Source organism: Heloderma suspectum, chromosome 7 (genome assembly GCF_057233095.1).
Source record: "Heloderma suspectum isolate Gila_16-S chromosome 7, 16-S_ref, whole genome shotgun sequence".
In the NCBI taxonomy this organism is placed as follows: Eukaryota; Metazoa; Chordata; class Lepidosauria; order Squamata; family Helodermatidae; genus Heloderma; species Heloderma suspectum.
In genome coordinates, this window is record NC_139464.1 from 24416722 (window position 1) to 24429808 (window position 13087).

The 13087-nt window shown below is 44.7% G+C and overlaps 1 protein-coding gene across 7 annotated transcripts in view; it reads left to right on the forward strand.

Annotated features, from left to right (window-relative positions):
- The window catches only part of DCP1B (decapping mRNA 1B), an 88489-nt gene that overhangs the window by 49443 nt on the left and 25959 nt on the right, over positions 1-13087 (forward strand). For 6 of the 7 annotated variants that reach the window (XM_084809307.1, XM_084809302.1, XM_084809303.1 and 3 more), the window contains 2 exons: positions 2218-2346; positions 5682-6527. In XM_084809307.1, the coding sequence (XP_084665433.1) occupies positions 2218-2346; positions 5682-6527 (975 nt within the window). The remainder of the gene's footprint in view (positions 1-2217; positions 2347-5681; positions 6528-13087) is intronic. The other variant, XM_084809304.1, reaches the window with a different exon arrangement.

Consider the following 13087-nt stretch of genomic DNA (forward strand, 5'->3'; position numbering starts at 1 on the left):
TGCCAAAGGCTTGGGACCTGAGCTCCTGAAGGGCTACCTTCTACTATATGAGGCTGCCCAAATCTTACCTTCATCTTTGGAGGCCCTTCTCTGAGTTTTTCCACCATTTGATATTAAGTGGTTGTGGCTGGTGACCAGGGAGGGGGCCTTTTCACTTGTGATGCCCCATGCATGGAATTCCCTCCTAAGGGAAACTCACATGGTGATCTTCACTGATCTTTTGGTGACAACTGAAGACTTTTTATTAGCTCATACTTGTATAGCTGTTTTTTTTAACTGTATTTTATTCTTCTGCTGGATTTTAATTATTGGCATGATTCTACTTTTTTATTTTTCTTATTATATTTTATTGTATTTGTTTTATCATTTTAAGCCCTCAGATGATAGGTGGGGGCAAATGTACCCGCACATTGCTGGGAAAAAGGGAATAAACCATTTGTGTCTGTCTTTTACAACTCGATGCTCCAGATATCCCTCAACCATGTGAATTGCGACATGGTGTTTCGGGGGCCTTCCTAATCTAGTGCAAAAATATGTTTTTATTCTTGCAGTTTTTGGGGTCAATTCTTATTCTACCCCTATTGGAATGGCTGAGAAGATTGGAAAACTATGCACATAAGATGCTATGAGTCAAAGTGACCTCACAAAATGCGGTTCAGTTATTTAGCTATCCTTTATGCCTACTATATATGCTGAGACCTGTTCCTTCCAATTCTTGTGACAAAGGAGCACAGATGGTGGAAAGACAATATTTTGTCCATTTATGTAATAGACAAATTACTAATTTTCCTTAATATCACTACAAATGGTTTTAGGGGTCAATAGAACCCTACAGGTATACAAACCCCTTTTACAAGCCTGATTTTTTAAAAGGCACATTTTCTCTCATAACATCCCTTATGACCCAGCAAACTTGTTTTTCCCCACTGTATTTGCAGACTTCATATTGAACAATACTTATTAATTTGGCTTTTGAGGTTATTTTGACCCCAGTTGGACTTGCAGATGTTTGCAAGCAATCCGTACTTTCCCCTCACCAGTTGGCCATACACAGTGGCAACTCTCAATCAAGGACCTTTTGATGACCGCTTTTCTCTGTTTCCAGAAAGATCTTTGTTGAGCTTTGCCTCAGGCATCTTCACAACCGGCCAGCCCAGAGCAACAGTGACAGTGGAGCTGCAGTCTTTTACCCACTGAATTCAATGGGACATACTTCTGAGTACACATGTTTAGGATTGTGCTCCAATTCTCCTTTCATGAATGCATAAAGACGCAGCAGTTTCAGACAACAAGTTCATGTCTTAGATAATTCTTTAGACATCTGTGATCAGATGGTCTCCACATACACTTCCAAATGCATGATCAAATAATGGCCGGTGGTATATTTTTCTCTTTCCAAATATTGTATGCATTGTCTGTTTAAATGCCTACATTGCTTGGCAGCTGCAGAACCCACAATGGAGTGAACATCCCAAAAGATGTATCTTCCTAATAGATCTGGGTCTAGACTTGATCAAACTCTAGGTTAAGTCTAGTAACATAGGCAGCTTGCTTATGACATCGAGAGGTATAGGCTCAGAACTGATAGGGTCTGCCACTGCTGATGTCAAGAAAAGGGGCAGGTGTCATTCTGTTCAAAGGCAATAACAGAAAATCACAGCAGCTATGTGCTTCATAGAACAGTTTTGTTTGTCCAGCTCATGCAGTTGTGAAATGCAATGGTTAGCATGTGCTATGTCTGCAAGTTTTGTAAAATGTGTTACAGATAATTCACAACTCTGGGTTATTGCAATTTCAAAACCAAAAATCCCCTGTTAATATCAAGTACAGCCTAGAACCTGAAGTCTCCATTGCCAAAACATGCTTCTTTGCTTTTAAATGGACGCCTAACCTTTAGTTTGCATTCACTATAGGTTTAGTGCAGAGTGAGGAAACAGTCAGAAAACAATGTTTAAAAAGCTTCGCACATAGATCTTTTCTGTATTGATGTCCTTCTATTTGGGCTGTATAGAAATGTAATAAATAAATAGCACATAGCTCATGCTCCTAGAAAATCATTGTCTTCCCTTCAAGTATCCTTGATTCTCATGGCCATTTGTCAATTTGTCAGTTGTGTTTTCTCATCTCAAATTTAACTATATTTGTTTTCACGATGATGGAGTTCTTGAGAAGAAACATTGTTGTGGGAAAAAAATATATTGCTTTTGTGTGTTGCAGTGTAAGATGTGCTCGGAGCCAAAACAAATAGCCAGCTCTTCTGCTATATACAACAACCCCAACTTGATCAAACCAATCCCAGTGAAGCCTAGCGAAACTCAGCACCAGTGTATAGCTCAACACATCCAGGTATGCCAGTGTATTTTCACTCTTGACTCATACTGCTGTTGACTTAAAAGGCTTATGAGAGAGTTTGCATTGGACCCTTTCCATACAATGAAAAAGGTTACTTTGGTGGCTAACCCACATCTGCTGCCATGTCTAGATCTGTTTTCATACCAGCCCTGGTAGCACAGTTTCCTATCCCCTAGTGGCTGCGGGTGTCTTTGCCACAGATAGTCATGTTGCTGTTTCAGCTGGGATAAATACCCCACCCCCTTTTGTGAGACCATCCATCCCCTGTGAAAGTAGGGAGGAATATCTGTGACTTTTGTGGGGGCAGGCAAAATTAAAAACAAAACTCCTGGGTGGAGTGGGGAGGCCACCCTTTAAAGATGAGATGGCCACATTCCCCCCCTTTTTTTTTCTTCCTTTTAACAAGGGGAAAAGGTGTCTCCACTGCTTCAAGTGGTGGCTTGGCTGTGCTCAGCAGCCTGGCAGCATTCCCTTTGAAACATGGGACAGAGTAACCATGGGAACTGTGCTGTCATGATGTAGCATAATTCCAAGGGGCAAAAAAGATGGCTGCCTCCATCAGCCAAGGGGAGCAGCCACTTTTTTCCTCCAAGAGTGCCCCTTTCTCAAGAATGTTAACACTCTGTGGCAGAAATAAAGCAATACATCTTCCCCTTCCATTAGTTCCAGCACTGTTGCTCTAATCAACTTTACATACGCCAACTGCACACCCCACATGCCAGGAGACTCTGGGACTACGCTGCAGGGTTGCCATACTGTACTGTATTTCAACACCCACTCCCAGCAGTATGGGCATAACAACATCAGGCTACTTTGCAGAGCTGACATGACCCATGCCATCTCAGCCATGGCACCCTATTCTATTTGCATTGGCAGGATAAATAAATTTAAAAAACGTTAACAAACTCAGGAATTTTTTTTGGCATGAAATAATACCTAATTTAGAAAGCGCATGAACTCCTGTCTTGCTTCCTTTTGTTTTGGGGTGGATATGCTACTGCCCAGTCAAAATTACATTAAATGTCTGGATTATTCTCAGTTGTTTTGTGTGGGCAGCAATTACTTGCCTACCAGGGAAGATCAAAACAATGGATTCAGAATGACCAAGGAAATCCTTCTCCCGGCAATGGGTGTGCCACTCTATACTTCTTAAAAAATCTCTGTAATAAGCACTACTCTCCTAAATGTCAATCATAGCTGTTCTTTCATTGGCTAAAAAACACTGGAAGGTGGTTGCAGGCTTGTTTCCCACAAAAACGATTAGGCAGAATAGTGCCTTCACATTTTGCCTTGTAACTCTGGTTCTACAAGGGCTAGAAGGTTGCTTTTTAAAAAAATGAAAGCTGGGAATGCTTGCCAGATAATGATACATGTGGGCAGTATATAACCCTAAATCCCAGTTTACTGGGCGATGTGGCAACCTCCAATGTGGCAATATAATTTAATTTTTGTGAACCGCCCAGAGAGCTTCAGCTATTGGGTGGTATAGAAATAAATAAATACAATAAAATAAATTATACCTAATGCTTTCAGCATTAAATTCTACCATGCACTGCAGCAAAAGGAGTGTCACAAAGTTAATCACAGAGGTAGTAAGTATTTTAAGAAAGTCTCCTTAGCTTGGACTTTCGAAAGCTGAATTGGATACCATTTTATGGAAGATACCAGATTGTTTTTCAGGATTTTACTAAAAATTGCTTTTATAGAAGCGTTTGGAACAAAAACAGATGGTGTATGTCTGCCGGACCTGTATTAAACAATGTAGCCACTATTGCCAAGACTTCAAGAGTATTTCATCAGAGGATAAAATCCAGACACAGCCTTCTAGGTCTCAGGGCTACTACTTTGAGAGTGACACCATTTACATTACTGTACTTAGAACTCTTTCAGTGCTGGCTATCTATGATTTACTGACTTCAGATCCAAAGGTTTAATATGACAACCTTCAGGCTTCCAGTTGATTCTGTCTCCAGTGTTGGTGTTAGCAATTGTGTCTTTAAAGTTGTCCTTTTCATTCTCAAGACCTTTCAGTACTTACTACAATGGACACAGTTTTAATGGGCTTTATAACCTGTTGGAAATGGTACAGAGTTCATGGTCATTGAACGTGAGGACTCAGTAGCCCTCTTCAGTTGTTTGCTGCAGAAGGTTCTACTGTAAGCATGGAGGGAGCCGAGGATGCACACTCTGGTCCCACTCCCTCCACTCCCAACCTGGCTGTGTTGATGGGGAGGATCTGCCAGGGGAGTATAAGCACATTCAGCTGAGTCCACTTACACTGCTCCATGCAACAGGAATCCAAGGGGAGCACTTACATTCCCCTTGCAGACTTTTCACATCAACCTGGTGAGTTTGGGAGTGGAGGGGCAAGGTCAGACCATGCAGCCCTGGATCCCTCCATACTTACAGCAAAACTCTCTTTGGTGAATGCCTGAAGAAAGCTTGTTAAAATTCATCATCACACATTATGTTCAAAACTGCCAATTGTGGGCTGTCTGAATTTATAATAGCACTACAGCCAAAACCCCATATACACACACATAGAATTTACTCATAATGCAAACATATTTATCCATACACTGAGTAAAGATGCTTCCAAACTGTTGAACTGAGGCTTCCTATACCAGGTTAATGCTTATTTAGTAAGTACGACCAGCTAGCAGGTAGGTAAGCTCAGCCATATAAAGTGATCTTTGCACATCCTTGTCTACTCTTACACCTTCAGCTACCTCCAGATAAAGAAAAATACATTGAACAAAATCACTGGCAACTTGTGAGGATGGTTCATTGGAGGTTTAAAAAAGGCTTCTGCTGCTGCTGAGTGGTGATCAAATAAGTAAGGGACCCAACACCCTTACTGGAGAGAATTGTGAGGCAACAACAGAGGAATAGGAGCTGCTAGCTCAGCACTGTGCAAGTGTGTGGCTCCTGAATGGTTAAGAATAGGTCCTAATAAAGCTAAAACCATACCTTATCTTGCCACCTCATGTACTGAAACCCCACCCACTACTTCTCCTCTGTAAAACAGTGTCAGGCAGGTGCAATTTGTGGTGAAGAACCATGCCACAGGAGGAATTGTCCTCTATCTCTTCCATCTCCCCTGCAACTGACCATTTTTCAACTTTCCAGGATTCTAAACTCATGTTTTTGCTGCAGACAGAAAGGCGGTGATTGCCCCAGTTGCTTGTAGAGATCCATTTCTTTAGTTCTTGGAGAACAGACAGTGGTATCAGTTTTTCTATCCTTTCCTTTGATGCTGCTAGCCAAGCCTTGTTTTGCCTTCATTATTATGACATTATTATGAACAGGTGTTCTTTTCTCCCCCACAGAACAGAGACCCCGAACCACAGCACCTGTCCCTAATGACACTCTTTGGAAAGCAGGAAAAATCTAGCATATACCAAGATGCCTCAGAGCAGGCACAGAAATGTCACCAAGAAAACTTTCCTCTGAGGCAAGGGGTTGTGCGCTCTTTGTCCTATGAGGAACCTGGGAGACTTTCACCCACAGCAGAGAAGCAGCTTTGTCCAGCCATTCAAAAACTTATGGTGCGTGGGGCAGAGCTTCACCCAGTCTGTGAACTCCCTGAGAACCGACTGTGTGAGAATGGCAGCATCCCTTCCGTGGGAGAAGTTTTCACTGGACTCTTCCAGCCTGTGGCTTCTCATAGCATTAGGACATCTCATCCAGTCCAGGACGCAGCCAGCACTCAGAGCTTACTGCAGCAACTGCAAGGTCAGCCAGTACAGATGACAAAAATGGAACCCAGCAACGTAGGGCCAGCAAGTTCAGTTGCGTCAGTCTTCAGCACAGCTCCTGCTGTCTCCTCAGTGGCCCAGGTCAAGAGCGTCACACAGCCACATATGATGTATTTCAATGGTTCCCTCCAAGGCCAGACTTTGGGGCCTCCAGCCCTTGGTAAAGAACAACCCAAACTTCCTGGGCCGTCACTTCCTCTCTCTGGGAACCAGCCCAGCAATTCCGGAGTAATTTCACCACAGGAGTTATTAAAGAAACTTCAGATAGTGCAACAGGAGCAACAGTTACATGTATCCAGTCGGCCAACCTTGGCAGCGAAGTTTCCTGTGGTTACTCAGAGCACAACTACTCTGAAACCTTTGGATTCCTGGATGGACAAGGCTTCAAACACAGAAAAGCAGCCTCCTCTTTTTCAGGTAAACCAACAATAGATTTGATAGAACGTATAATCCAAGAATCTTGATCAACATGACGTTTTTTGTTTACTTTCAGTATTTAAAACCAAAAATAAATCTTTCTCTTTCAGTAGCAGGACAGTAGGTTAGATATTAGCCCATACTAGTGATCTGCAAATCCTCCTCCCCAGCTTATCTCAACAACCATTTGGGTTAAGCTTTAGGGTTTTTTTTTTCAAGCATTCAGAAGGAAGGTTTGAAAAACACTGATGTGAAGAAGGCTTATAGACAGTGGGGATGTACGAAATCCCCTTACCTGGCTCCACCGGGTTCCGCTGGGGGGGTGGGAGGCGCTCCATCCCTCCCCCCCGGAGTCCTCGCCGGCCGGCTCCACTCCACGGGGATTCCACAGAGCTGCCGGCTGGCTAGCAGGGACGCAAATGGCGACGGCCATAGCCACCGCCGTTTGCATCCCTGTAGTCAGCTGTGATAGGCTACGTAAAGACTTACGTAGCCTATCACATCTGGCTTAAAAACAACAACAACACGCGCGTACGTGTTTGCACTGGCATTCGGCCTAACCGAGATCCGTGGCAGAATTCTCTGCCATCCCTAACAGACAGGCACTTTCCTGTCTGAGTCTAAGCTGAAAAATCAAGTTCCTAATCATGCTGCAGAGAAAACTACAAAACATTGATGTTGACAGGAAATGATGATCCTGAGCGTGCTCAGCAGCAGCGTTTTCAGCTTATGGTGAGACAGGCAATGCTCCTTGTGTCTTCTCTGCTGTGACTCCTTCTCCCTCCTTTCAAGTGTGTGTTGTTGTTGCTGGAGAAAAATAAGAGAGGGAACCACCAGGAGAGGTCTATTAGCAGCGAAGGCTGTGGTGGGAAACACCATTTCAAGTCAGCCCCTGATTCAAAAGATCTGGAGTTCTTGAAAGAAATAGGGCATGACTTTTCAGGTTGGAGAAGTACATGTTTTGAGCCTGAACTTTATTGGCATTGTTAGTCCATGCCCAGTAATAGCCATTTGCAGATCTAAGATGAGTTGCTGGCCCCCTCAGGCCCTGTCTGGCTTATGTAAGAGATGGTGTCATATATGTCAGCCTTCTCCAACCTTGTGGCCCCCAACATTTTGCACTACCATCTGCCATCACCCCTGACCACTTGCCTTGCTGACTGGGGCTGATGGGAGTTGTACGGCACCAGGTTGGGGAAGGCTGATATATGCATAAAGGCTGCTTTAAGTGTATATAGACATAAAGATATAGGCTGCTTTTCCCTGCCTTAGTGAACTTGTAGTTTAGAAACTGGAAGTTATCACCCTGATGTGGCAAGTCCTTCATGCCACAGGAGCTCCAATATGTATACCAGTGGTGTACACTTGCATGAATGGATACATGGTTCGCCCAGTTTCTGCAATCTTTTCACGTCTAGAAAGTGATGGAAGGAAAGCGAGAATTGGGTGGATTGCACATAGATGCCTTGATCCTATGTTATTTCCAGCATGGAATATTGATACCTGGGACTCTGCTCCACTGCATGTCATCTATTGCCCCATTTATCAACCTCAGAGTGAAATCTAATGGCACAGGGTAGAAAGCAGAGATGCAGCAGGGATAGGCAATAAGAGTAAAGATGCCCTGCCCATGTCTCCATTTGACACTTACTCAGTGAACCCAAGGGAATCAAAATTTTAGTACCTCTCTCTGTATGGATGTTGTTGTTCAGTCATTAAATTGTGTCCGACTCTTCATGACCCCATGGACCATAGCACGCCAGGCCTTCCTGTCCTCTGCTCTCTCCCGGAGTGTGCTCAAGTTTATATTCCTTGCATCGTTTATGCTATCTAGCCATCTCAGGCTTCAGGCCTGGGCATGGGACAGAAACGGCCTTGGTCGCCTTGGTGGATGATATGAGGAGGGCTCTGGATAGGGGTGAATGCTCCTTCCTTGTTCTCCTCGACCTCTCAGCGGCTTTTGATACCGTTGACCACGGTATCCTCCTGGACCGCCTGGAGGGGTTGGGCATTGGAAACACTGTATTGCGGTGGTTCCAGTCCTTCCTCTCTGGCAGGTACCAGAGGGTAGCACTGGGAGAGGAGGTTTCGGACCCGTGGCCACTTACTTGTGGGGTGCCACAGGGTTCCATCCTCTCCCCGATGCTATTTAACATCTATGTGAAGCCACTGGGGGCTATCATCAGGAGGTTTGGGGTGCAGTGTCATCAATATGCGGATGACACTCAGCTCTACCTCTCATTCAAATCTTCACCAAGGTTGGCCGTAGAATCCCTGTCCAAATGTCTGGAGACGGTGAGTGGCTGGATGGGGAGGAATAAGCTGAAGCTCAACCCTGACAAGACCGAGGTACTTTTGGTGGGAGACAGGAGGAGGCTGGGGGATGTTGACCTGGTGTTGAATGGGGTACAGCTACCCTTGAAAGACCAGGTCCGCAGCCTGGGGGTCATTTTGGACTCCCAGCTGTCCATGGAGGCTCAGGTGTCAGCTGTGAGCCGGACAGCGCTGTATCAACTCCATCTGATACGGCGGCTGCGCCCCTACCTTCCCGACCATCTGCTCCCATCGGTAGTACATGCCCTGGTCTTCTCTCGTTTAGACTACTGTAATGCGCTCTACGTGGGGTTACCCTTGAAGACGGTTCGGAAACTGCAGCTGGTACAGAACGCGGCGGCTCGCCTGATTAAAGGCAGCCGCCGGCGAGATCACATCACTCCAGTGCTGAAGGAGTTGCACTGGTTACCAGTTGTTTTCCGGGCCAAATTCAAGGTGTTGGTTTTGACCTTTAAAACCCTATATGGTTCCGGCCCAGCCTATCTTAAGGAGCGCCTCCAGCAACACCAGACAGGCGGCTTAACAAGATCAGCCTCGGATGGCCTTCTCTCTGTCCCATCAGCCAGGACAGCTAGACTGGTGGGGACGAGGGAGAGGGCCTTCTCTGTGGTGGCCCCCACTCTGTGGAACTCCCTCCCTAGGGAACTCCGTCATGCCCCCTCTTTAATGAGCTTCCGTCGTGCATTAAAAACGTGGTTGTTCAGGCAGGCATTTGGGGTGGGTTAGGGTATTTTTTTTTAAAAAAAATTTTATGGTAAAATTTTATTGTTTTAAATTGTTTATGGTGGGTTGTACATCGCCCAGAGTGGCTGGGTGACCAGTCAGATGGGCGATTAATAAATTTAATAAATAAATAAATAAAATCTCATCCTCTGCCGTCCCCTTCTCCTTTTGCCTTCAATCCTTCCCAGCGTCATGGTCTTTTCCAGTGACTTTTCTCTTTGCGTTTGGTGGCCAAAACATTTGAGCTTCAGCTTCAGTATCTGTCCTTCCAATGAGCACTCAGGGTTGATTTCCTTTAGGATTGACCGATTTGACCTCCTTGCAGTCCAGGAGACTCGTAAGAGTCTTCTCCAGCACCACAGTTCGAAAGCATCAATTCTTCGGCGCTCAGCCTTCCTTATAGTCCAGCTCTCACAGTCATATGTTGCTACTGGGAAAACCATAGCTTTGATTATGCAGACCTTTGTCGGCAAGGTGATGTCTCTGCTTCTTACTATGCTGCCTAGGTTTGCCATAGCTTTCCTCCCAAGGAGTAAGCGTCTTTTAATTTCATGGCTACAGTCACCATCTGAGGTGATCTTGGGAGCCCAAGAAAATAAAATCTGTCACTGCTTCCATTTCTTCCCCTTCTATATGCCAGGAAGTGATGGGGCCAGGTGCCATGATCTTAGTTTTTTTAATGTTGAGTTTCAAACCAGCTTTTGCACTCTCCACTTTCACCCTCAACAAGAGGCTCTTGAGATCCTCTTCGCTTTCTGCCATTAGGGTGGTATCGTCTGTGTATCTGAGGTTGTTGATAATTCTCCCGGGAATCTTAATTCCGACCTGTGATTCATCCAACCCCGCGTTTCTCATGATGTACTCTGCATATAAGTTAAATAAGCAGGGCGACAATATGCAGCCTCGTCGTACTCCTTTCCCAATTTGGAACCAATTGGTTGTTCCACGTCTGGTTCTTACTGTTGTTCTTGACCCTCGTACAGGTTTCTCAGGAGACAGGTAAGGTGGTCTGGTACTCCCATCTCTTTAAGAATTTGCCACAGTTTGTTGTGATCCACACAATCAAAGGCTTTACCATAGTCAATGAAGCAGAAATAGACGTTTTTCTGGAATTCTCTTGCTTTCTCCATGATCCAGCGAATGTTGGTGATTTGATCTCTAGTTCCCCTGCCTCTTCGGAACCCAGCTTGTACCTCCGGTAGTTCTCGGTTCGCATACCGCTGAAGCCTAGCTTGTAGGATTTTGAGCATAACCTTGCTGGTATGTGAAATGAGCGCAATTGTACAGTACTTTGAACACTCTTTGGCATTGCCCTTCTTTGAAACTGGAATATAAACTGACCTTTTCCAGTCTTGTGGCCACTGTTGAGTGTTCCAAATTTGTTGGCATATTGAGTGCAGCACTTTAACAGCATAATCGTTTAGGATTTTAAATAGCTCAGCTGGAATACTGTCATCTCCGCTAGCTTTGTTGTTACTAATGCTTCCTAAGGCCCACTTGACTTCACTCTCGAGGATGTCCGGCTCCAGTTCAGTGACCGCACTATCATGGCTATCAGGGACATTAAGATCTTTCCTGTATAGTTCTTCTGTGTATTCTTTCCACCTGTTCTTAATCTCATTTGCTTCTGTATGGATATAGGTATGCTATTCCATTGATTTAAAAACATGGGATTTCTTAATGGTTCATAATTTGTTATACCATTTTCTTTGTTGTCAAATTGCATCAACACGAATCTCTTTAAAAAGCATTGCTCAATTATAATAGGATTGCTTTCCCTTTACACCCACCTCCCACCAAAGTTAAATCATCTCTTTAATAATCCTCGGAAATCTCACCCTTGAGCGAATGGGATTTGTGCAGCTGGGAGGGCCTGGCTTCTGGCTCTTCTTTTGTCATACAGTCTGCCATTTCCCACCTCAACAGACTGCAGCCAAGCACACTATTAAACAAACTGGAAGTAAAGCTTATTGTTAAGCTCTACAATTTGAACTAATAGAAAGCATGAAAATGCAAGAGATGTCAAAACAAGAAAAGTTGGCATTGATGACTCATTGTCCTTGCGTTTGAGGAATAAAAAAGATAGACGTTTATGACATTTGGATTAAAATGAGATGGAAAAACAACAGTTTGGGACAGAATTTGATAATCGCTTCATGACGTGAAATTGTAATGAGCTTGCTGATGTTATACGTGATATGGATAGCAAAGCCCATGTGTAGAGTGAAATAGTTGAGTGTTTTATTACATAACTAGCATATGCCCACCATTATGATGGGGAGGATCAGGCCTTAGAGAGGGCCTGTGTATTGCCGGGTTCCCTAGTAGGGGGTCGGGGGAGGCACTTTCCATCATGTGGGGTTCCACTCATCCCCAAATGCAGCGCTTAACTTTTCCCCATAGAAATCAGTGAGAGCCATTCATTTATACAGGAGAAAGTGAAGGGGGTGTACGCGGGGACACCAGGGAGTAGAAGTTAAGCCTTGCCCCTGATTACCACCATTTTCTTGTGGGAAGAAGGTTTTTCCTCTCGTGTACAGCCTTGCTGTTTACAGTCAGTTTACTTTGCTCCACAGAACTTCATGGAAGTCACTAGGAACTTTCCGGTGCCTGTCTGCATAGGCCCTGCCTTGCATTCTGTTTTATGGTTGTGTTAGAGCAGGGGTAGGCAAGCTGTGGACCTCTAGAAGTTTTGGCCTACAACTTCCATCAGCCCTAGCCAGCTTAGCCAATGATGAGGGATTTGCAAGCCAGAACATCTGGAGGGCCACATGTTGTCCACCTCTGTGTTAGAGTGTGAGATTTATACAGGGGTATCAGGATCAGATGACCAGATTGCCCATTCAGCAGATGCTCAGGGGCTCACAACATTTTTCAAGAAAAAGCAGCAGTGCAGATGAAGACAATGGTAGGAAGATTTTAAAGATTACCGCTCATATTCCAACCCTAGTGTGCCATCCTTACACATCATGCCTGCCCAAATCTCTCCACCACCACCAGCATTGCCATAAGTCACCCATTTTTCTCTCCTAGGCCTGAGCACCCCCTGACGCTTTAAACTCTTCAGTATCTAAGCTCTCTTCCCTTGTGCCATTGGTTGCCTTCTTGAATCCTTCCACATGCCAAGTCCGCTTTCCCCGAACATCAATCTTCTTGCAAGCCTACACTGTAGTTGCCAGGGCCTCTGGAAAACTACTGTCCCCAGGGACCCAGAACAGTGCTGATCATGCTTGTGAAAATGTCCTCTGTGCCAAGATTCCTCAGATACAGTTTTCTAGGTCTCCTTTTTAATAATAGCCAATTCCTAGTTTTGTCTCTTGTCACATTCTAGTATAGATCTATCAAACATAATGCCCACAGGAACTCGGGAGCTCTAGGAAACTACATTTGCCAGAGGTGTTGGTGCCCATAGTGCTACTGCCTAATGAAGGCTACAACTGCAGCTATAGAGAGGGCTAATGCAAAGGCTGAGTGAATTTCAAACTGAGCTCTAATCTTGGTTT